Raw genomic sequence first — 23,384 nt, forward strand, 5'->3', positions numbered from 1 at the left:
TGATCAGGGAAGGGACTTTGAAAGCAGACTGATCAAGAGACTGTTAGATATGTTAGGCATTCAAAAGACTAGAACCACTCCCTACCATCCACAGGGGGATGCCCAGCCTGAACGATTTAACAGGACTCTTTTGGATATGTTGGGGACTTTGAGCTCAGAGAAGAAACAGCATTGGGGCAAGCACGTAGCTGCCATTGTGCATGCCTACAACAGCACTGTCAGTGATGCTACTGGATATTCCCCTTATCGGCTGATGTTTGGAAGGGAGGCTCGGTTGCCAGTGGATTTGGCCTTTGGCATTTCGCCTGATCATACCTCTTCAGCATCGCATAGAGGATATGTGGACCGACTGCGGAAGAGTCTGAAAGCGGCCTATGACAAGGCTCAGGCCACATCTGATCAACGTGGACTGCGGAATAAAAAAAATTTCGACCTAAAAGTTCGGATCCATGACCTGCAACCAGGGGACAGGGTTTTGTTGAGAAACTTGGGTGTCCCGGGAAAACACAAGTTGGCAGACCGCTGGAAGTCCCAACCTTATGTTATCTGCAAGCAACTGCCAAACCTTCCTGTGTACCAAATTCGGCCTGAAGGAAGTGTGGGTCCATTGAAGGCTTGGCATCGGAACCATTTGCTGCCTCTCTCTGAAGCGGTTCGTATGCCCCCTGTGGAAGACTTGTCAGAGGCCCCTTCGACTTCTCGCCGGTCCAGACCAGTTACCAGATCTCAGACGACGCTCCCAGATGAGGGAGAGGGAAGTTCTCCATCTGAAGATTTGGAAGATGAAGAGGAGGTACCCGACTGGTTGTGGTCATCTCAGTTGCCAGAACCCACACCTGCCTCCCTGTCTTCATCTGACTTGGCTGATAGAGGAGCCCTTCGGGCAGAAGCCCCTGAATTCATACCCTTTCATATGCTTCCAGAAGAAGCAGCTGAGGATGAAGGTTCTGAGGAGGAGGTTGCACCCTTCTCTGAAGAAGAACTGACCTCTCTTGAACCATCAGGTTCCTCTGTGTTGGAACATGAGGAGGGGGACATTGAAGAATCCTCAGAAGTGCCTGATCCTAGCACCTCTGAGAGCATGCCTCCACGGGAACAGAGGGAAAGGAGAGTCATTCACCCACCTAAGAGACTGACCTATGATCAATTGGGTGAATGTTCGGAAGAAGCTGTTTTTACCTCCAAAAGATCTCCTGACCAGCCTAGTTCCTCCACTGTAGATTTGGTGGGGGACAACCCTAGCTCACCCCCAGGCACAACTGTGCAAGCCACCCAAGTTTTGGGGGGTCTGTGAGAGATCATGAGAACAAAGTATTGAAGTAGAAAACGTTTGCATTTAAGTTTGTACATAAGGATATTGGGTTTGGCCATTATAATAAGCACAGTTTTTGATGTTCACAATTTGGTTTACTTTGTGAGTTAATGTTTGCGCACATTTTGTTGCTCTGACCTCAATATATGTTTTTTTCTCTTTCTCACCTTTTGATGTTTTTTTTTCAACACAAACTTTAAGATGTAAGTGTTTAAGAAATTGCAAAGGCACATGTGCTTTTTAAAGGAGCACTATATAAAAGCACTAGAAATCAGCACTATATTAACACTGTAGAAATCACTTATTTGTTTATTAATTGCACTTTATCGTTTTACTGTTGCACTGCTATTAGAATACAAAATTGGATGTATTCAGATTGACTTATTTCAGCAAAATGTTAATGTTTTTGTTGTATAATGCCAACCTATGCACTAGGGTACATACTGTTGACCTCTTTGGGGACCAAAGTTTCTCAAGTGGGGGGAGTGTGTAGCGGGGTTAAACATGCCTAAAGACACTGTTTGATATGTGGGAAGGAACTAGGCTCCCTCTAGTGGTAGCTGCATGGAATTTCCCGGGCTGTGACTTCCTTTTCACAAGATGAAGAAACTACATCTCCCAGGCTGCTTTGCAAGATCCAGGAACTAGGCTCCCTCTAGTGGTAGCTGCATGGAATTTCCCGGGCTGTGACTTCCTTTTCACAAGATGAAGAAACTACATCTCCCAGGCTGCTTTGCAAGATCCAGGGTGCACGGCTGCACCGCACGGCACTATGGGGGAGGTTATTTAAAGGAAGAGAGAAGCGCGCGAAGGGGGGGGGCCTTTCTGCGCTGGACTCTGAGGAACCAGCGAGCGAGAGTGAAGGACTGACACTGGATATTGGGCCAGAGCCTTTTAGCCTGGAGGGACGACGTGGAACCGTCCCATCTCAAGCACGAGGCACATTCCTGGAGGTCATACTGCTGTTTGCCGAGACCGGAAGTCATCCGCCAGAAGGACCCCGCGCGGCTGGCATATAGCCAAAGGACTGAGACCGCAGTGGAAGCGCGCGAAGGAGAAACTTCTGTTGGTGAGAGGGCACATGCCCAATAACTGACTTTATCTGCTGAAGAGACAGTTTTATCTACAGATAGCGGTAGCGCAGCAGGAGGTGATAAAACCCCGGGGTTTATCACCATACTCTCTCAGGAGACTCATAGACAAACAATAAGGTCTGTAAAGGAGTCGCCAGAGGCTTATCTCCCTCGCAGAAGTTATTGCTCAGTTACGCAGACACCCTGCGGTGACAACTAACAGCTCGTTGTTTTTTCTTTCTTGATCTTTATTCCTAATCTGGATTACAAATGAGCTCTATTCAATAACCTTGCTAGCGAAGATCAACAAGAAAGAAGAGAACTCTGGGGGAGGGACTCAGATAGGCCCACCTACCTGGTACTGTGTCTAGCCTTAATGCAGGAGGAGTGTGGGGGTATTCTTTTACCTTTTTAAAGCTGTTTTAAATAACCTTTTATGGACTTGTATTGTATTGTATTGTATCTCCCCTATTCAATTTGATACATAGTAAACTAAGTTTGGTTAATTACAATCTTGTGCGTTGTTCCATTGTGTCACCCAGAAGGACTACTATTCAAGAAGGTAACAAGGTATTGTTGCATAGTGAAGTATTGTATTCCAACCTGTGTATCTATTTGATAGTCCAGTCCTATTCTGGGTCAGTTGTGCCTGAGGAGGGATCGAGCCAATTTGATTGGGTTGTTAGGCAGGGTGTAGACCCAATAATATAATCAGCAGCTCCTGCGGGGGTGGTGCTACATATATATATATATATACACGTGATTCTGCATAGCGTGGCCGCCCTGTAGCAATAAATCTTCTATGGAGCGGTCAGTCAGTGGTTAAGCTGAACTCAGACAGATAGAAAAGACACAAATGAATCCATCAATACATCGATCAGGGCTCAAAATTTCAAGTCCTGAGCTACTAGCCAGGCCTTAAGGGTTACTCGCCACCAGTTGCCCCACCCAACCCCTACCCTGCCCCACCCCTAAACACGCCCTCATAAATTATCTCATACAATACCACTGTTCAATGTTTTTGCATGAATGCAGAAGTTACAAAAATGAATAATAACAACTTTATCAGTGCCCATCAATGCAGCCTATCAGTGTCCATCAATGCAGCCTATCAGTGTCCATCAGTGCAGCGCCTCATCAGTGACAGTCAGTGCAGCCTTATCAGTGCAGCCTGATCAGTGCCCATCAATGCAACCTCACCAGTGCTCATTAATGCAGCCTCACCTGTGCCCATCAATGCAGCCTCACCAGTGCCCTTTGATGCAGCCTCACCAGTGCTCATGAATGCAACCTCACCTGTGCTCATTAACGCAACCTCACCAGTGCCTATCAATGCAACCTAATCAGTGGCCATCAAGACCCCCTCACCAGTGCTCATGAATGCAACCTCACCTGTGCCCATCAATGCAGCCTGATCAGTGCCCATGAATGAAGCCTCACCAGTGCCCTTCAATGCAGCCTCACCAGTGCTCATGAATGCAACCTCACCTGTGCCCATCAATGCAGCCTGATCAGTGCCCATGAATGAAGCCTCACCAGTGCCCTTCACTGCAGCCTCAGCAGTGCTCATGAATGCAACCTCACCTGTGCCCATCAATGCAGCCTTATCAGTGCCCTTCAATGCAGCCTCACCAGTGCTCATGAATGCAACCTCACCTGTGCTCATTAACACAACCTCACCTGTGCCCATCAATGCAGCCTGATCAATGCAGCCTGATCAGTGCCCATCAATGCAGCCTTATCAGTGCCCTTCAAATCAGCCTCACCAGTGCTCATGAATGCAACCTCACCTGTGCTCATTAATGCAACCTCACCTGTGCCCATCAATGCAGCCTGATCAGTGCCCATCAATGCAGCCTCACCAGTGCCCTTCAATGCAGCCTCACCAGTGCTCATGAATGCAACCTCACCTGTGCTCCTTAACGCAACCTCACATGTGCCCATCAATGCAGCCTCACCAGTGCCCATCAATGCAGGCACTGTAAGTACCCAACTGTGACCCTGGTATCAGCCTACATACAGCGGAGCTCAGACTGGTAGAAGGGGAAGCAGCACAAGGAGACATTCAGTAGTACTGCATTGCAAAGATCATGCTGATAGGAACAGAGAGTGCAGAGAAATAAGCTCATGAGTCTGCTACTTCTCCTTTCACTGTCCAATCACAGGCTGGGGGAGGGACAAGACCTATAAGTGTTACTGAACTGCAGCAGAGAAAACATTTAGGTCTTCTGCCCCTGCTAGACAGGGCTGTGGAATGTGGCAGAGCTGTGTAAATCTACGATCTGGATGGACAGAAATACAAATGCTTTGCTTGTCTGTGTATTTAGCTTTAGCTGTTGCCTGGAGTTTAGCTTTAGAGTCCCGAATCTGTTCTACACTCACACTGGGGGATAATTTTGGAAAGACCGGCGTAACCCAACAATATGCTTTTAGACTGTGGGAGGAAGCCTGCGCAACCACAAAAATCACACCGAGAAACTGCGAACCAATGGAGCCATTGAGCTCGGGACCCCGGCGCTGAACAGAAACACCGTAACCACTGAGTCACTACGCCGCAGATTCAGGAAAACGGTACCAAAATAAATCTCCGCTGTCCATAGCAGTTATCCCACTCGTCACCCGAGACACGCTGGAAGGATGACAGCTGGAATCTGATTGGCCACACTGACAATCCAGACATTCTCCTTTCCCCCCAGTTTATATAAAAGGCTTCTGCTGGGGTTTTTTTTTTTTTTTTTTTTACTTTAATGAGAAATCATCACAGCGTAAATTATGCAACAATGGATCATACAGTATTTCATAACACACAGCGGTGCAGAGAAACCTGTGGTTGGAAATGTCGTGTGTTGAATTACCACCATGAGGTAAGTGGTTTGGTGGCCACGGCTGTATTGTTCTACGCAAGTCAGATTTTACATGACGGAACTCGGCAATACTCACATATCTAAAGGGTAATTCCACTTCCTAGGGAAAAAAAAATGAGCAAATACAAAAAAAAAAAATAATAATAATAATATAGCGTATAAAATTGCTACACAAGTCATACTGTAATTGAATGTTATTAACCAGTTCTGGACTGGAAGATTTTCCCTCTTAACCACTTTACCGCTGCTCACTAGCGCTCTACTGCGGCAAAGTGGCTCGATAACGTCTGACGACGTAGACCTACGTCGCCAGACATTCCCCTCTCCTACGTCGCTGGACTCCTCCCCTTGTGGGCGGCGCACAAGGGGAGGAGTCCAGCCCCATTGCTGATACTAATGAGAAGAATAGAGCCCCATTGATGGTGTCAGTAGAGGGAATCGTGCTCCATCACTGGTGTCAGTTGGTGGAATAGAATCCCAAGGGCCAAATAAAGGCAAATAAAGGGCCACATCCGGCCCCTGGGCCACAGTTTGGCGACCACTGCTCTATAGGTTCCAGGTATGGCCTCATGCTACCAGTAATGACACTGACCCTAGCCAAATGCAAAATGAATGGAAAAACAGTCAGAAAAGATGAGTAGGGAAATAATGTGGCCTCCACCTGTAGAACCATTCCTGTGTTTTGGAGATCGTCTCATTGTTGCCCATCTAATGCAACTGTTGTTAATTTCAATAACACCAAAGCAGCTGAAACTGATTGACAACCCCCTCTACTACTTAACCACTTTAGCCCCGCTCACTGTGCCTCTACTGCGGCACAGTGGCTCGTTCCTGTCCAGCGACGTAGACCTACGTCGCTGGACTCCTCCCCTTATGGGCGGCGCGCACGCGCCGCCGGAGGCTCGCTCCCGCTGTATTCAGTCACAGCGGGAGTCGGGCCAGGGGAAGAGCGGCGGCGATCGCTGCTGCTCTTCCCCGATCGTCTGGGAATCGAGTCTGGAGACTCGTGTAAACAAAGCGGGCGGATCTCCTAAGTGACAGGCAGGGTCAGATTGCAAAATTCAGCATAGCTGAACCTGCGATCTGTGCCTGTGTCACACAGTCCCCTCCCCCCCACACACGTCAGTAAGCACCAGGCGTACATTAACCCCTCCCTCTCCAATAAAATTAACCCCTTCCCTGCCAGTGTCATTTTTACAGTAACAGTGCATATGTATAGCACTGATTACTGTAGTAATGTCACTGGTACCCCCAAAAGTGTCAAAAATGTCAGTCAGGGGTCCGATCTGTCCGCCGCAATGTCGCAGCCCCGCAAAAAAAATCGCAGATCGCCGCCATTACTCGTTAAAAAAAAAAACACCAAAAATGACAGAAATCTTTCCCTTAGTTAGTAAACGCAATAACTTTTGCGCAAACCAATCAAAATACGCTTATTGTGATTTTTTTTACCAAACATAGGTAAACAAAAAAATTTTGATTTTTACATTTTTTTGGGGGGGAATTTCATATAAAAAAATGTGAAAAATATTGTTATTTTTTCAAAATTGTCGCTCTTTTTTTGTTTATAGCGCAAAAAGTAAAAATCGCACAGGTGATCAAATACCACCAAAAGAAAGCTCTGTTTGTGGGAAAAAAAGGACGTAAATTTTGTTTGGATACAGCGTCGCACGACCGCGCAATTGTCAGGTAAATTCGCACAGTGCCGAATCGCAAAGAGTGGCCTGGACGTAAGACAGCAAAATCCTCCGGTGGTAAAGTGGTTAAAACGCAGAGAGCATCATGAAGAACAAGGAAAACACCAGGCAGGTCCGAGATACTGTTGTGGAGAAGTTTAAAGCCGGATTTGGATACAAAAAGATTTCCCAAGCTTTAAACATCCCAAGGAGCACTGTGCAAGCGATAATATTGAAATGGAAGGAGTATCAGACCACTGCAAATCTACGAAGACCTGGCCGTCCCTCTAAACTTTCAGCTCATACAAGGAGAAGACTGATCAGAGATGCAGCCAAGAGGCCCATGATCACTCTGGATGAACTGCAGAGATCTACAGCTGAGGTGGGAGACTCTGTCCATAGGACAACAATCAGTCGTATACTGCACAAATCTGCCCTTTATGGAAGAGTGGCAAGAAGAAAGCCATTTCTTAAAGATATCCATAAAAAGTGTCGTTTAAAGTTTGCCACAAGCCACCTGGGAGACACCAAACATGTGGAAGAAGGGGCTCTGGTCAGATGAAACCAAAATCAAACTTTTTGGCAACAATGCAAAACGTTATGTTTGGCGTAAAAGCAACACAGCTCATCACCCTGAACACACCATCCTCACTGTCACACATGGTGGTGGCAGCATCATGGTTTGGGCCTGCTTTTCTTCAGCAGGGACAGGGAAGATGGGTAAAATTGATGGGAAGATGGATGGAGCCAAATACAGGACCATTCTGGAAGAAAACCTGATGGAGTCTGCAAAAGACCTGAGACTGGGACGGAGATTTGTCTTCCAACAAGACAATGATCCAAAACATAAAGCAAAATCTACAATGGAATGGTTCACAAATAAACATATCCAGGTGTTAGAATGGCCAAGTCAAAGTCCAGACCTGAATCCAATCGAGAATCTGTGGAAAGAACTGAAAACTGCTGTTCACAAACGCTCTCCATCCAACCTCACTGAGCTCGAGCTGTTTTGCCAGGAGGACTGGGCAAAAATTTCAGTCTCTCGGTGTGCAACACTGATAGAGACATACCCCAAGCGACTTACAGCTGTAATCGCAGCACAAGGTGGCGCTACAAAGTATTAATTTAAGGGGGGCTGAATAATTTTGCACGCCCAATTTTTCAGTTTTTTATTTGTTAAAAAAGTTTGAAATATCCAATAAATTTCATTCCACTTCATGATTGTGTCCCACTTGTTGATTCTTCACAAAAAAAATTACAGTTTTATATCTTTATGTTTGAAGCCTGAAATGTGGCAAAAGGTCGAAAAGTTAAAGGGGGCCGAATACTTTCGCAAGGCACTCTATCTATCTATCTATCTATCTATCTATCTATCTATCTATCTATCTATCTATCTATCTATCTATCTATCTATCTATCTATCTATCTATCTATCTATCTATCTATCGAGAGAGAGAGAGAGAGAATATTATCTGTTCCAAACATTACTCATTACTAGCATTGTTTAAAAAATAGGAATAAGAAGCAAATATAAAAACCCAGGAAGAACAATTTATTTTAAGAATTTAAGAATTCATCTCAAAATTAAAATGTATGTTTTTGTAGAAGTAACAGTTGTACAATGAGAATCAATGGTTGGCATTTATATACGGTATATAAATAGTACATAGTTTACTCTCACAAATTCACGCTTGTTAGGCATTCACACATTTCGGAATTCACTATAGCACAGAGCTAAAATGAAAGAAGAGTAGGTTTGTGACGAGTTTTCTAGTCTGGGCATGCTCAGTTGTGTCAGTACAAAATTCTAAAAACGGGGTGAATTTATCTCTTCTCAGACTTTCAGGCATATTTCTGCTTTTACAACAATATTTCAAGAAATTTAAAAGGAGAAAATCTCCAAACAATAAACCACATGTTTAGGAACCATTTCATCTATGAGATTAAGCTCTAAATATTATTTCCATATGCAATTCACCTGCTTGTAGCACGACTACCGATTTAGACAGTCACTGATTTATGTCACCTATAAAGAATTTGATTTTGTGAGAAAAATATTTACCGCGTGCCATAGTGAATACCATTTCTGACTAGATTTAGTCCTTTTCTATGGATTTTAGTCGCTCGTGACCATTTGTTCACCCATTTGCCGACTAGATGCTATAGTGAATTAGGCCCAGAGGAACAAACAATGATTTCTTCAGAATAACAAAAGGTTGGAATCTGCAACAAAGTTTGTTACAATCCTTGCAATGTACAGAGATCACCCAGAGGGGAATGTTTTTTTCTCAACAAAAGTGGAGTTACGCTTTAAAGTTCAACTATACACAGGTCATTTCTATCATGCTCTGACAACTGTTATCAATGCCATGGCGTGCCACCTTCACATCATGATGTGTCTGCCTCTAAATTGCATATTGCAGGGGTCTGGCTTTACAAACAAAGGGCCAGTTTACTGTCCTTCAGGCTTAAGGAGGGCCGGACTGTGGCCACTGGGAGTAAAAAATGCCCCAATGTTAGTGAGAGTAAACAGTGCGCCATTATTGATGTCATTGGGAGGAATAGTGCTCCACCATTGGGGGAAATAGTGTCCCATCTTTGGTATCAGTAGAAGGAATAAAGCCCCATAATTGATATCAGTGGGAGAAATCGTGTCCAATCATTGGTATTAGTGGGAGAAATAGTGCCCCATAATCAGTAACAATGGGAGGAATAGTGCCCCATTATGGGTATCAGTGGGAGGAATGCCCTATAATTGGTATCAGTGGGAGGAATAGTGCCCCATCATTGGTGTCAGTGGGTGGAATAGTGCCCCATCATTGGTGTCAGTGGGAGGAATAGTGCCCCATATTTGGTAACAGTGGGAGGAATGCCATATAATTGGTATCAGTGGGAGGTATAGTGCCCCATCATTGGTATCAGTGGGAGGAATAGTGCCCCATCATTGGTATCAGTGGGAGGAATAGTGCCCCATCATTGGTATCAGTGAGAGGAATAGTGTCCCATCATTGGTATCAGTGGGAGGAATAGTGCCCCATCATTGGAATCATTGGGAGGAATGCCATATAATTGGTATCAGTGGGAAGAATAGAGCCCCATCACTGGTATCAGTGGGAGGAATAGTGCCCCATCATTGGTATCAGTGGGAGGAATAATGCCCCATCATTGGTATCAGTGGGAGGAATAATGCCCCATCATTGGAATCATTGGGAGGAATGCCATATAATTGGTATCAGTGGGAAGAATAGAGCACCATCATTAGTATCAGTGGGAGGAATAGTGTCCCATCATTGGTATCAGTGGGAGGAATAGTGCCCCATCATTGGAATCATTGGGAGGAATGCCATATAATTGGTATCAGTGGGAAGAATAGAGCCCCATAATTGGTGTCAGTGGGAGGAATAGTGCGCCATCATTGGTGTCAGTGGGAGGAATAGTGCCCCATCATTGGTGTCAGTGGGAGGAATAGTGCCCCATCATTGGTGTCAGTGGGAGGAATAGTGCCCCATCATTGGTATCAGTGGGAGGAATAATGCCCCATCATTGGAATCATTCGGAGGAATGCCATATAATTGGTATCAGTGGGAAGAATAGAGCCCCATCATTGGTATCAGTGGGAGGAATAAAGCCCCATCATTGGTGTCAATGGGAGGAATGGTGCCCCATCATTGGAAACAGTGGGGGAAATAGTGCTTCATAATTGGTATCAGTGGAAGCAATAGTGCCCCAAGGGCCAGATAAAGGTTTGCAAAGGACCACATCTGGTCCCTGGCCACACTTTGGAGACCACTGGCCTAATAGCTGTATGCAGATATAAGGGAAGTAATATTATGACTTCAAAAATCAAGTTTATGTAAAAGGATTAGAGCATGTTTGGATTTTTGGTAATATCAAGCTCTGTCTACAGTTGAAAAACAAAAGATAAAAGTAAAGTCGGAGTGATGGGCTTGGAGGATACATCCTCTATCAAACAAAGCTGATGGCCAGCCAATCTCAACCAGGGTTCTGTGGAAGCCTAAGCTTCCTCCAGTGTTTGTTAGGTATTTCTTATGCTGTAGCTAATTGACCTTCCCATTTCATGGTGCCTGCATAGTTGCAGGGTCAAAGGCACATGAAAGAGCCAGTGGCATGAAACCAATGTTTTTTTTAGCTGTCTAGAAAGTCCCACTGGCCACCAACGTAAAGAGTCGTTCATCCCACAGATCACCAATGTAAGGAGCATTCATCCCGCTAACCCCCAATGTAAAGAGTCATTAATCCCACTGACCAACAAGGAACATTCTTCCCACTGACCTTCAATGTAAGGAGCATTCTTCTCACTGATCACCAATGTAAGGGACATTCTTCCCACTAATCACCAATGTAAGTCTCTGACCATCTCTTGTATCATGGCTGCAGTCTCTGACCATCTCTTGTATCATGTCTGCAGTCTCTGACCATCTCTTGTATCATGTCTGCAGTCTCTGACCATCTCTTGTATCATGACTGCAGTCTCTGACCATCTCTTGTGTCATTACTGCAGTCTCTGATCATCTCTTGTGTCATTACTGCAGTCTCTGACCATCACTGTGTTAGGTCTGCAGTCTCTGACTATCTTTTGTATTATGTCCATAGAATATGACTATATCCTGTTGTATATCTGCAGTCTCTGAATATTCACTGAATTTTATGTGTGGCCCTTTGGTGATGTTGATAGCTGCACTTGAGGCCCCCATATCAGGAAAGTTGACCGCCGCTGGCTTACTCTTTGTATCTACATGTAACAGCAAAAAATACAATTCTTTAAAAAACCAATTGGACCGGAATGTACCGCTCAGTCTTGTATCTGCTCCAATAGAGCATTATAAACAACCATGTAGAAGGAAGAGATTTATGGATGCTGCACGGACTGTTTATATAAAGGATTCCGGGATGTGTCATACACTACGCTGTACAGATCAGATGGAGGACACAGAGCTGAAGATTGGAGAAGGGAATGGTTGAGTCATTGGGCTTGAAAGATGACTTTCTGTGGCCAAGAAGTGATAAAGAAACTCACTAGTGGTTGTATCCCACATCCTCCCACATAAACTTCTATAGACAAGTTAATTAACGTCTTCTGTGTAAGAGAACCGTATACTCCCAATGATGAAATACGGGAAAGTGGGACAAAGTTCTCTCAATGTCTGGCATTGGGGGAAGGCCTAAATCAGTGGCGGTTAACTTTCTTGATATTGGGAACCTCGAGCGCGGCCCCTGACATCACCAAAGGGCTGCACATAAAATCAGTGAATATTCATTATCAAAGGCTGCAGACATGATACAAGAGATGGCAAGAGATTGCAGACATGGTACAAGAGATGGTCAGAGACTGCAGACATCACACAAGAGATGACGAAAGACTGCAGACAGGATACAAGAGATGGTCAGAGATTGCAGACATGATACAAGAGAGGGTCAGAGTCTACAGACATGATACAAGAGAGGGTCAGAGTCTACAGACATGATACAAGAGAGGGTCAGAGTCTACAGACATGATACAAGAGATGGTCAGAGATTGCAGACATGATACAAGAGATGGTCAGAGACTGCAGACATGATACAAGAGATGACGAGAGACTGTGGACATGATACAAGAGATGGTCAGAGACTGCAGACATGATACAAGAGAGGGACAGAGACTGCAGACATGATACAAGAGAGAGTCAGAGACTGCAGACATGATACAAGAGAGGGTCAGAGTCTACAGACATGATACAAGAGAGGGTCAGAGTCTACAGACATGATACAAGAGAGGGTCAGAGTCTACAGACATGATACAAGAGATGGTCAGAGATTGCAGACATGATACAAGAGAGAGTCAGAGACTGCAGACATGACACAAGAGACGACGAGAGACTGCGGACATGATACAAGAGATGGTCAGAGACTGCAGACATGATACAAGAGAGGGACAGAGACTGCAGACATGATACAAGAGAGAGTCAGAGACTGCAGACATGGCACGAGATGGTCAGAGATAGCAGAAATGATACAAGAGATGGTCAGTGACTGCGATCATGATACAAGAGATGGTCAGAGATTGCAGACATGATACAAGAGAGGGTCAGAGACTGCGGACATGATACAAGAGATGATGAGAGACTGTGGACATGATACAAGAGATGGTCAGAGACCGCAGACATGATACAAGAGATAGTCAGAGACTGCAGACATGACACAAGAGATAGTCAGAGACTGCGGACATGATACAAGAGAGGGTCAGAGACTGCTGACATGACACAAGAGATGGTCAGAGACTGCAGACATGATGCAGGAGATGGTCAGAGATGATAAACATGGTATAGGAGTTGTTGAAGAATGGGGATTTACTTCAGGAGACAGTCATAGACTGGAGATGTTACATGCGATTGCTAGAAATCACTACTATAACAGAGCATTAGGGAAACATATTAATGTCTGCAGGGGCCCCAATGCCTGCACAACAAGTACCAAAGAGCCACAGGTCAGGGATCAAAGGCGTTAAGCAATTCCCCCTGATACACATACTGTATATAAATGTGTTTCTAAAGGAGGAAAAGACTTCCTGGGAATTGCTTGCTTTATAAGGCAGGTCTTTAGGGTTCATGCACACAGATGTTTTCAGGTTAAAAAAAAAGGGTAATCTGTGTAAATACCCCATATTTCTTTGTCTCTCACTGACCTCCCAGCAAGTTCAGCACTCTCATGTAGTCATTAATTGTGGGGTTTACTAATGCAAATCCTGACCATGATAGAACCCCATTGAGGTTCTCACATGTAACCTGCGATGGCCCCATTTGCAAGTGTGAATGGGGCAATAAGCTGTATGTTTGCACACCTTTCAAAGCAACCAATGGCCTTTGGAATGCCCTCTTGGCAAATGTATGATATGATGTCCTCCTACCTCTACTAAATATTCAAGTGAAGTCACTTCTGGCAGACCAGTGCTAAAGAAGCCCAGTACCGTTTTGAAGTCAGCAAGGTCATCGGATACTCAGAAAATCCAATGGCAGTGACCTCTCCTCAATGTAGGGCACATGGTCCCCTAGGGGGACTCCGTGACTGCACACAGACCTCTGGTCCTTAAGGTTTGAGATATAAATTGCACGACAAGGTAGCATCTTGGCAGCATAACGCTAGGGGATTCTAGAGGAACCAAACCGGCTGCCAATATGGTAACTGTCAATGCTCAACCAGGACTGGAATGTTAAGCTGATGCTCCCCTCCTAAGGTCGGAGAATCTTGCAACTGTACAAACAAAATAAAAAAAGGGCGCAAACGCCCAGTGCATTATCAACATAACGTTATGAAAGAATAAAAAGAGTACAAAAAGCAAATAGTATAACAGTGTTGTACATGAACCAAAGGAAGGACTAAAGCATCTTGCACACGGTGGAATTCACAAGGTCCAAACGAATATCATAATACCAGCTGATGCATTTCGAGGGGACACATCCACTTCTTTAGAGCAAAAAATGAGTTTTGCTCTGAAGAAGGGGGTATGTCCCCCAAAACTCGTCAGCTGGTATTAGTATGTTTGTTTCAGGGGACATGCCCTCTTTTTTAAAGCAAATTAAGAGTTTTTCTCTGAAGAAGGGGGTATGTCCCCCCCAACACTACTCAGCTGGTGTTAGTATGTTTGTCCTCTTTTTTTAGAGCAAAATAAGAGTTTTTCTCTGAAGAAGGGGGTATGTCCCCCCCAAAACTCCTCAGCTGGTGTTAGTATGTTTGTTTCAGGGGACATACCCTCATTTAGAGCAAAATAAGAGTTTTGCTCTGAAGAAGGGGGTATGTCCCCCAAAACTCTTCAGCTGGTATTAGTATGTTCGTTTCAGGGGACATACACCCTTTTTTAAAGCAAAATAAGAGTTTTGTTCTGAAGAAGGGGTATGTCCCCCAAAACTCGTCAGCTGGTATTAGTATGTTCAGTTCAGGGGATACACCCTTTTTTAAAGCAAAATAAGAGTTTTGCTTTGAAGAAGGGGGTATGTCCCCCCAAACTCGTCAGCTGGTATTAGTATGTTCAGTTCAGGGGACATACACCCTTTTTTAAAGCAAAAAAATAGTTTTGCTCTGAAGAAGGGGGTATGTCCCCCAAAACTCGTCAGCTGGTATTAATATGTTCGTTTCAGGGGACATACCCCCTTTTAGAGCAAAATAAGAGTTTTGCTCTAAAGAAGGGGGTATGTCCCCTAAAACTTGTCGGCTGGTATTAGTATGTTCCTTTCAGGGGGCATGCCCTCTTTTTTTAGAGCGAAATAAGAGTTTTGCTCCGAAGAAGGGGGTATGTCCCCCCCAAAACCTGCCAGAGGTTATTATGATGTTCCTTTGGACCTTATGAGTTTAACCATGTGCAATACCTTTTCGTCCTTTGGTCCATGTACAATGCTGTTTGCTCTTGTTAGTATGTACTCTTTTTATCCTGCTGTTGATAACGCACTGGCCATTTTACGCCCATTTGTTTGATTTTGTTTGTACAGTTGCAAGATTCCCCGACCTTAAGAGGGCAGCATCAGCTTAACATTCCAGTCCGGATTAAGCAGTAACAGTTACCACCTGTGGTAGTCGGTTTCGGTTTGGCTATGCTTGTTTATGAGACATACATGCTTACATTGTGCCAAGCTGGACCAATGTAACTATACAATACACATCATACCTGGAGTTCAGCTTCAATAAAATAATGAGACTGAACATGTCATTATAGGAGGCTCGTTGTTCCACTTAGCATTCCCTTGTATAGTGCTTAGCTGATTTCTCTTTTCAAAAGTACAACGAGCTGGTGGCAATAATTCCATGTATCCCATGTTCACTTTCATGGTTCAGCGGTCTTAATGTACAATTTCCAGCAGATGTGGAAGGGTGGTGAAGAACATTTTGTACTACTTCTCTCAGGCTTCACTTCTAAGGAAGAGGCCCTGGGCTTTCTGTCGTGGTTTGTCAGCACAAAGGGCTCGTCTTAAAGGTGAGTTGGTGTGGAAACGCTGCAGTCAGCACTTTAGCTCCACACGGTTTACCAGCACGATGCAGTGCAGACTCTCCTGTCCGTGATTCGGAGCCTACACACCGTATACTCATTGATCCTAGGATCTCATAGGTTCTACACAGACAACTTGTACCAAAATACCCCATAGATAGATTTTACAAGTAGGCATGAGGTCTTAAGGGAAATACCAAAATCATTAGGAGATTTGGAAGGTGGCGAGTAGGTGTTGCATTGACTCCTGAACTCCTGCTTTTACCAACTAAATGCCGGACTACCACGCGGCAACCGCATGCAGTGCACGCTGTTCCAGTGCGACCCCAGTGCAGGGGTATAATTCCTTCCACTACAAGTGTGTTTACACTGGTGGTATAACCCTGTAGTTGAGCCACATTTTTACTGCTCCTCAACCACTCTCCTTTTACCTGGAAAGGTAGCAGACAGGGGTATAAACGTATTGTGGGCATAATACTTTGGTTCGTAGCCGTGGAAGGAATTATACCCCCAGTCATGCTCGGCGGGCAGTAGAACCTGTTGAGTGCAACGCATTCAAGTGAATAGGGCCATGCTGCAACTGTGCACAATGCACGTGGTTGCGGCTCAGTAGTCCTGCATCTAGGGGTTAATACAGGCAATAAGGAGTTGATAGAATGCATTATGTTGCTACTATGTATTCAAGTTGCATTGACTTTTAAATGTAGACCATTGCCATCCACAACAACTGTACCCACTGGAAAGCCCATCCAGAGTGGTCCCTGCAGCAGATGAGTCTGTGTTGCAATGGGGCATGGAGGCCCACACCACGAACCTCCCACCTTGACCTCTGCCAGACAGTGCCGGTATGGTGTAGGCTCCTGACCCTCAGCCAATATAATGTAGGCTCCTGAACCTCGACCAATATGGTGTAGGTTCCTGAACCTCAGCCAATATGGCGTAGGCTCCTGAACCTCGGTCAACATGGTGTAGGCTCCTGAACCTCGGCCGATATGGTGTAGGCTCCTGAACCTCAGTCAATATGTTGTAGGCTCCTGAACCTCGGCCAGTAGGGTGTAAGCTCCTGAACCTGGGCCAGTGGGGTGTAGGATCCTGAACCTCAGCCAATAGGGTGTAGACTCCTGAACCTTGACTAATATAGTGTAGGCTCCTGAAGCTCTGCCAATATGGTGTAGGCTCCTGAAGCTCTGCCAATATGGTGTAGGCTTCCTGAACCTTGGCCAATATGGTTTAGGCTCCTAAATCTCTGCCAATATGGTGTAGGCTCCTGACCCTCTATCAATATGGTATAGCCTCCTGAACCTTGGTCAATATGGTGTAGGCTCCAGGACCACTCCAGTCTGTGGTAAATGCCAGGGGAGTTTAGTTATCATGTGGAGAAGCGTCATTAGGATGAAGACCATTGCCATCCACAACTGTACCCATTGGAAAGCCCATCCAGAGTGGTCCCTGCAGCAGATGAGTCTGTGTTGCAATGGGGCATGAAGGCCCACACCACGAACCTCCCAACTTGACCTCTGCCGGTTTGGTGTAGGCTCCTGAACCTCAACCAACATGGTGTAGGTTCCTGAACCTCAGCCAACATGGTGTAGGCTCCTGAACCTCGGTCAACAAGGCTTCCTGAACCTTGGCCAATATGGTTTAGGCTCCTAAATCTCTGCCAATATTGTGTAGGCTCCTGAACCTCTATCAATATGGTATAGCCTCCTGAACCTTGGTCATTATGGTGTAGGCTCCAGGACCACATCAGCCTGTGGTAAATGCCAGGGGAGTTTAGTTATCATGTGGAGCAGGGTCATAAGGATGAAGATATCCTATGGCCTCCTCCAGGCTTTTGTGATGTGTCTTTTACTGCACTGGCAACACACTGCACACTTTTTGGGGTGTTGCTGTGCTTTTAATTGAAAATGACACCCCAATGAACAAGTACAATAGGTGCCAACATTCACCCCCCTTCTTCCTTCTGTCCACTGCCATTCTGCCACAATAACTACCTGTGGCTGGTGCATCTTCTACTTCCCGCACGTGTGCAGTAGAACCCCCAAAGACTTATTATAGGGCAAGTACCCTGATTTGTTTTCAGGCTCAATTAAAGTCTAAGGGGTTCTACTGCACATGTGCAGGAAGCAGAATCCAGACTCAACATTTTGTGAGAGTGCTGCTGATCTCCTCTAAGCTCCAGCAGGCCCCACACATATCCTCACCACGAATACCCTTTTTGTGACTCTCTTGAGTTGATCACGTGAGATGTAGGAGCCGCATATAATTTATTAGTTTCCAGGAGACTTCCTGTGCTGGGAGCGGATTGCTGTCAAGAGGACTTCAGGTTACAGGAGATCAGCAATGCTGTCACTAAATATCAGGTCCACTCTGGAAGTAGTGTAGAGTCTAAGCTATAAGCCAAAATGGCACCAACTGAAAGAAAAAAAAGCTTCCTCTGTATCATGCATTGTAATTATTATTTATTGACTACATGGCAGGGTACAGCAATAACACACTAACATGTTTTGGCCAATGCCTTACTCATGATGCTATGAGTAAGGCTTTGGCTGAAACAGGATAGCGTTTTATTGCTGTACCCTGCCATGTAGTCCATAAAGAATCATTACAATGGATAATACCGAGTAGCTGGATTTATTGCATCATCAGAAAATGGCACCAATACCTGGCCCGTGCATAGTAGTGTCAAGCGAGTAATGACAATGCATCACTACTATGCATGCGCCGTTGCACTGATATTTAAATGTAGACCAGTGCCATCCACAACAGCAATTCCCAGCAAGAAGCAGGTCAGTCTGTGTTGCAGTGGGGCATGGCCTTCTGATTTCTGGCCCCATCAGGTCACATCACCAACCATCACCCAACCGGACCTCTGCTGGTAGGGAGGACTGCATCTGTTGCTACAGCTAATAACTCCTCATGGAAGCCCCACTTACCACCGGGCTTGCAGCCACCCCCACCACCATCCCTTATAATCACTTTGCCTGCACTCCCACCACTACCGTGCCTGAAACCTCCCCACCACTGAGCTTTCATGCAACCTCCTCCATGCTCTCACCACCACAACTGAGTTCCATCCAGACCTGTAAACCAACCCCCACATTTCTGCTCTCCACCACACCCTTCCATTTTCAGCCCATTTGCTATTGAAGCAGCTTATACCAGTATATTTTGCATAAGTAAGAACAATATGTAAAACATCCCCTACAAAATAGATCTATTTGAACAGTAGTATTATCCAGCTAAAAATAAAAACTTCAGTTTGAAGAGCAAAGAAATTTAGACGGAATTTCACCCAAAAGGAGAAGTTTAATTTTTCTGCCTCCTTCCCCCCTCTTTTGTTAATGTTGGGCACTTTATATGGGGCAGGGACATAGTGGGTACCTAGTTTTGCAAGGGAACCTGCTCCCACTTTTGCTGTGATCGCCTAGGAAGTTTGGGTACCCCCTCCTTTGCCGGCAACCTTTTGAGACAAGTCAGAGGTCCCAGAAGGCTGTGGGACCATTCACAAAGCACAGCGTGGCTTGCAATGCACAGTGTGAAGCCGCAAGGAGCCACAGTCAGCTTCCCACACTAAATATGGCACCGGGGAGGGGGGGGGCCCAAGACTGGCAAAGAACTGGCCCAGGTGAGGACAGTGCTGGATCCCTGGACATGTAGGGGCCCTTTTAATAACAGTCAGGAGCTACAGAATTTGTAGTTGCTGACTTTTAATTATTTTGGGGGAGTTTGAAAATCTTTAATGCCAAGACCAGTGGTGCCAACTGGCCAACTGGTAATGAAAAATAAAATATCAAAATCTATCATAGTTAATATTAATTCAGTAAACTTACCCATGTTACTGTGTGCTGGAGACATGGAGTTCGGAGATAGATTTGGTGACCCTGAAAAAGAATTTCAGATATTATACACTGGAATCAACCAACACCCCCCACCATGTATACTGTAAGGTCTTTCTTACCCGAGTCTATGCTGTGATTCATCTGATCACTGGTTTCTCCATCTTCACTCAGGTAACCCGGAGGCGGAGTTTCTAAAGAACCAAAAGAGTACACTATTATCATTTTCCCTCGAATACTGTCTTAAAGGCTATCTCCTCTTTCGTGGAAAAATAGTAAAGCAAAAAATAATATAGCATGTACAACTGCTACACAGTATCTATTGGGGCGATCAACGCTGCAAAGTTATAGTGTTACTAAACCCACAACAGTAAATTCAGACTGTATATGCAGTGAAGCATATTTGGTATACTCACTGTGGAACCTAAGGGGTTAATCCTCTGCATTGTGTAAAAAGGCTGTTTACATAGTTATTCAGGTTGAAAAAAAGACACAAGTCAATCTAGTTCAACCTATAAAAGGGAAAAAGGAACAGAAAAAAAAAATGGGATTTTTGACTTACCGTAAAATCCATTTTTCTCATGTTCATTGATGGACACAGCTCCTGATCTTCATAACCATTGGGTTTTACTGCCCCCTACAGGAGTAGAACACTAGGAAGAAAAAAAGTCTGGCTACGCCTATGGGCAGTCCCAGGGGGTATACTCCCTCTATCTGCTATAGGTTCTCAGTTTTGTTACAAGCAGTGTCAGAAGAATTACAACTCCACAGAGGGGTGAGTGCAATGAACATCAGAGAAATGGACTTTACGGTAAGTCAAAAATCCCATTTTCTCTTTAGTTTATTGATGGACACAGCTCCTGATCTTCATAACCATTGGCAAGTCCCAAGGCAGTGTTAAACATGAGGCTTCTGGAGGACTGAGAGCACAAAATAGAGGTCCCAATGCGGCAAAAGAGACCGAACTGGATGTGTCAAGTGCCTAACTCCCTGAAGAAAAGTATGCACCAGGGAGTATGTTGCCAAAGTCTGTTGAAATAAGACCGCTAAGGTCGACACCTGACCCTTGATAGTACTCAAGACCAGTTTCTGCTCAACCCCCTGTTGAGGGAAGGACAAGATCCGAGCCACCGAACAAGAGCGAGGATGAGCCCCAAGAGACTCACACCACGCAATGTAGGTCTTCAACATACTATAGGTAGATTGTCCTAGTAGTAGGTTTCGTAGCTTTTAACAGCGTTGGAAACACTGGCTCACGACTGTAAAGCAGGACGGAAGATTGGTCCTTGGGACAGCAGATCCTCCGATAGGTAGCTTCCAAGGAACATCAGTGACCAGCCACACCAGATTGGCGTACCAAGCCCGGCAAGGCCAGCCTGGGGCCACTAAGATAACTGGAATCCCTTCTGCCTCGATCCTTCTTGGCAGAAGCTTAAGAGGAGGGAAGGTGAAAATCAGATGATACTGACCCCACGAGCTACCAGCGCATCTGTGGCGTTCGCCAGAGGATCCTGTGGCTGAGCCACAAACCTCAGTACCTTTCTGTTGAGCCGGGAAGCCAACAGGTCCACCTTGGGGATGCCCCACCGGAGAAACAACTGATGAAACACCTCAGGATGAAGAGACCACTCCCTTTGGTTCAACGCCTGCAGACTGAGGTAAATCGCCTGCCAGATTTCCACCCTGGGAATGTATACGGCAGAGAGGGCTCGAACAAACCATTCTGCCCACCTTAGAATGACAGCTACCTCCAGAGCCATCAGGACACTTCTTGTGCCCCCCTGGTGATTGACATAAGCCACGCCCAATGCATTGTCAGATTGAATACGCACTGGACATCCCTGAAGACGATCCATCCAATGTTCCAGGCACAGTCTGATCGCTCTGAGTTCCAAGACATTGACCAGTAGTCTGGACTCTTCCAGTGTTCAAATCCCCTAAACACAATATTTGCCAAGGACGTCTCCCAACCGGACAGGCTGGCATCCATGGTGACCACTGTCCAATACAAGGGGAGGAACCAGAGACTGCGGATTCTTGTCCCATTTGGCCAGAATATCCCTTGCAGAGACCTCGTATGGAACTGTGCAAACCGAACCGCCTCGAAGGTAGACACCATCAGGCCATGCAAGTACGGAGGGATGACCATCTGCTAGGCAGCAGAAGACGAATTGTAGCCTGTAGTTTCTGGAATTTGTCGAGAGGAAGAAGCACTCTGGCTAAGGCAGAGTCCAGAGTCAGACCCAGATAGTCCAGCTTGTGGACGGAACCAGAGCAGACTGTTGAAAATTCAGAATTTAGCCAAACTCTCTCAAGCTCGTATGGTGATTTCCAGGTTTTCCACCAGAGCAGTAAGAGATGCCGCTCGCAGAAGGAGGACATCCAAGTAGCCCAGTACCGCGATCCCCCATTGGCATAACAATGCAAGCAACAGGGCCAACACTTTTGTGAGGACCCGAGGAGCAGAGGCGAGACCAAAAGGTAATGCCACAATCTGATAATGCTCCTCCCCATGGCAAAGCGGAGGAAGTGCTGGAGACTGACACATATAGGAATGTGAAGGTAAGCGTCCTTGATGTCGATGAAGGCAATAAAATTCCTCCTAATGCAGGGAAGCCACCACCGTGCAAAAGGACTATATTCTGAATTTCTGCACCCGCACAAAGCAGTTCAGCGCCTTGAGGTCCAGAATTGGATGCACCTTGCCTTTCTTCCCAGAGACTGTAAACAGGTTTGAGTAAAACCCCTGAAAACATTCCGAAGTCGGAACCGGGACCATCACCCGTAAAGAAAAGGTCGTACACTGCCCCAAAAAGAGCTTGTAAGCGGACCGGGCGACAGTTGTACATCGGAAGGAAGAACCTTATCAGAGGGTAAGAACAAAACTCAAACTTGTAGCCGGACCGAATGACTTCGTGTACTCGCTTGTTCTCGTACCAGGGGAGTTCACGGGTCCAGGAACCAGCGAAGACATCCCCCCACCCCAGATATGGGTGAGAGCGCACCTTCCTGCTGAAGGAGCCTTGTCCGCGGGTCTGGAGAAGCCTGCTCTCGACCTGCCAGACCAAGTTTGCTTGGATCCTCCAGAGGAGGCCCCGAAGGACTTAGATCCCTTGTCAGTCAACGCTAAAGGAACAAAAAAACATATTATGAGCCGAGAAGGAGGGCTCACATCTACGACGAGGGCCCTTGCCCTTAGTAGCCTGCGGAAGAAAGGTACTCTTCCCCACTGTGAGACCTTTAATGATGTAATCCAGGGTAGCACCAAACAGGTGATCTTCTAAAAAAGGGAAGATCGGTCAAGGCCTTGTTAGAAGTCTGGTCCACAGGCCAACATTTGAGCCAAAAGATAAGCGGAAGGACCACTGCCGAGACAGAGAGCTGAGCCACTAGGGGAGCCGCATCCAAAGAGGCATCACAGATAAGCTGCAGCAGCTGGACCAGCTGCTCCGCCAGCTCAGCAAAGGCAGGGGGGGAGCTACTCCCCCTTCAGGTCACGGCGCAAAAGCTTAGCCTATTCGGTCAGAGTCTGTGACACCAGGGCAATGGTGAATATCGGCCTCAGTGCCGAACCAGCCAGGGTGTACAAATTGTGGGCCGCAGCCTCCGCCTTTTTGTCAGCCGGGTCCTTAAAGGCTGGGGACTCTTC

The 23,384-nt window shown here is 45.8% G+C and overlaps 1 protein-coding gene across 6 annotated transcripts in view; it reads right to left on the bottom strand.

Moving 5' to 3' along the window:
* The window catches only part of SMAD3 (SMAD family member 3), a 217,733-nt gene that overhangs the window by 41,258 nt on the left and 153,091 nt on the right, over positions 1-23,384 (bottom strand). For all 6 annotated transcript variants that reach the window (XM_082253028.1, XM_082253023.1, XM_082253027.1 and 3 more), the window contains 2 exons: positions 19,858-19,929; positions 19,730-19,780 (listed from right to left, as the gene is read on the bottom strand). In XM_082253028.1, coding sequence (XP_082109154.1) covers positions 19,730-19,780; positions 19,858-19,929 — 123 coding nt within the window. The remainder of the gene's footprint in view (positions 1-19,729; positions 19,781-19,857; positions 19,930-23,384) is intronic.

This window comes from Pelophylax lessonae (assembly GCF_965119305.1).
Source record: "Pelophylax lessonae genome assembly, chromosome: 4".
NCBI lineage: Eukaryota > Metazoa > Chordata > Amphibia > Anura > Ranidae > Pelophylax > Pelophylax lessonae.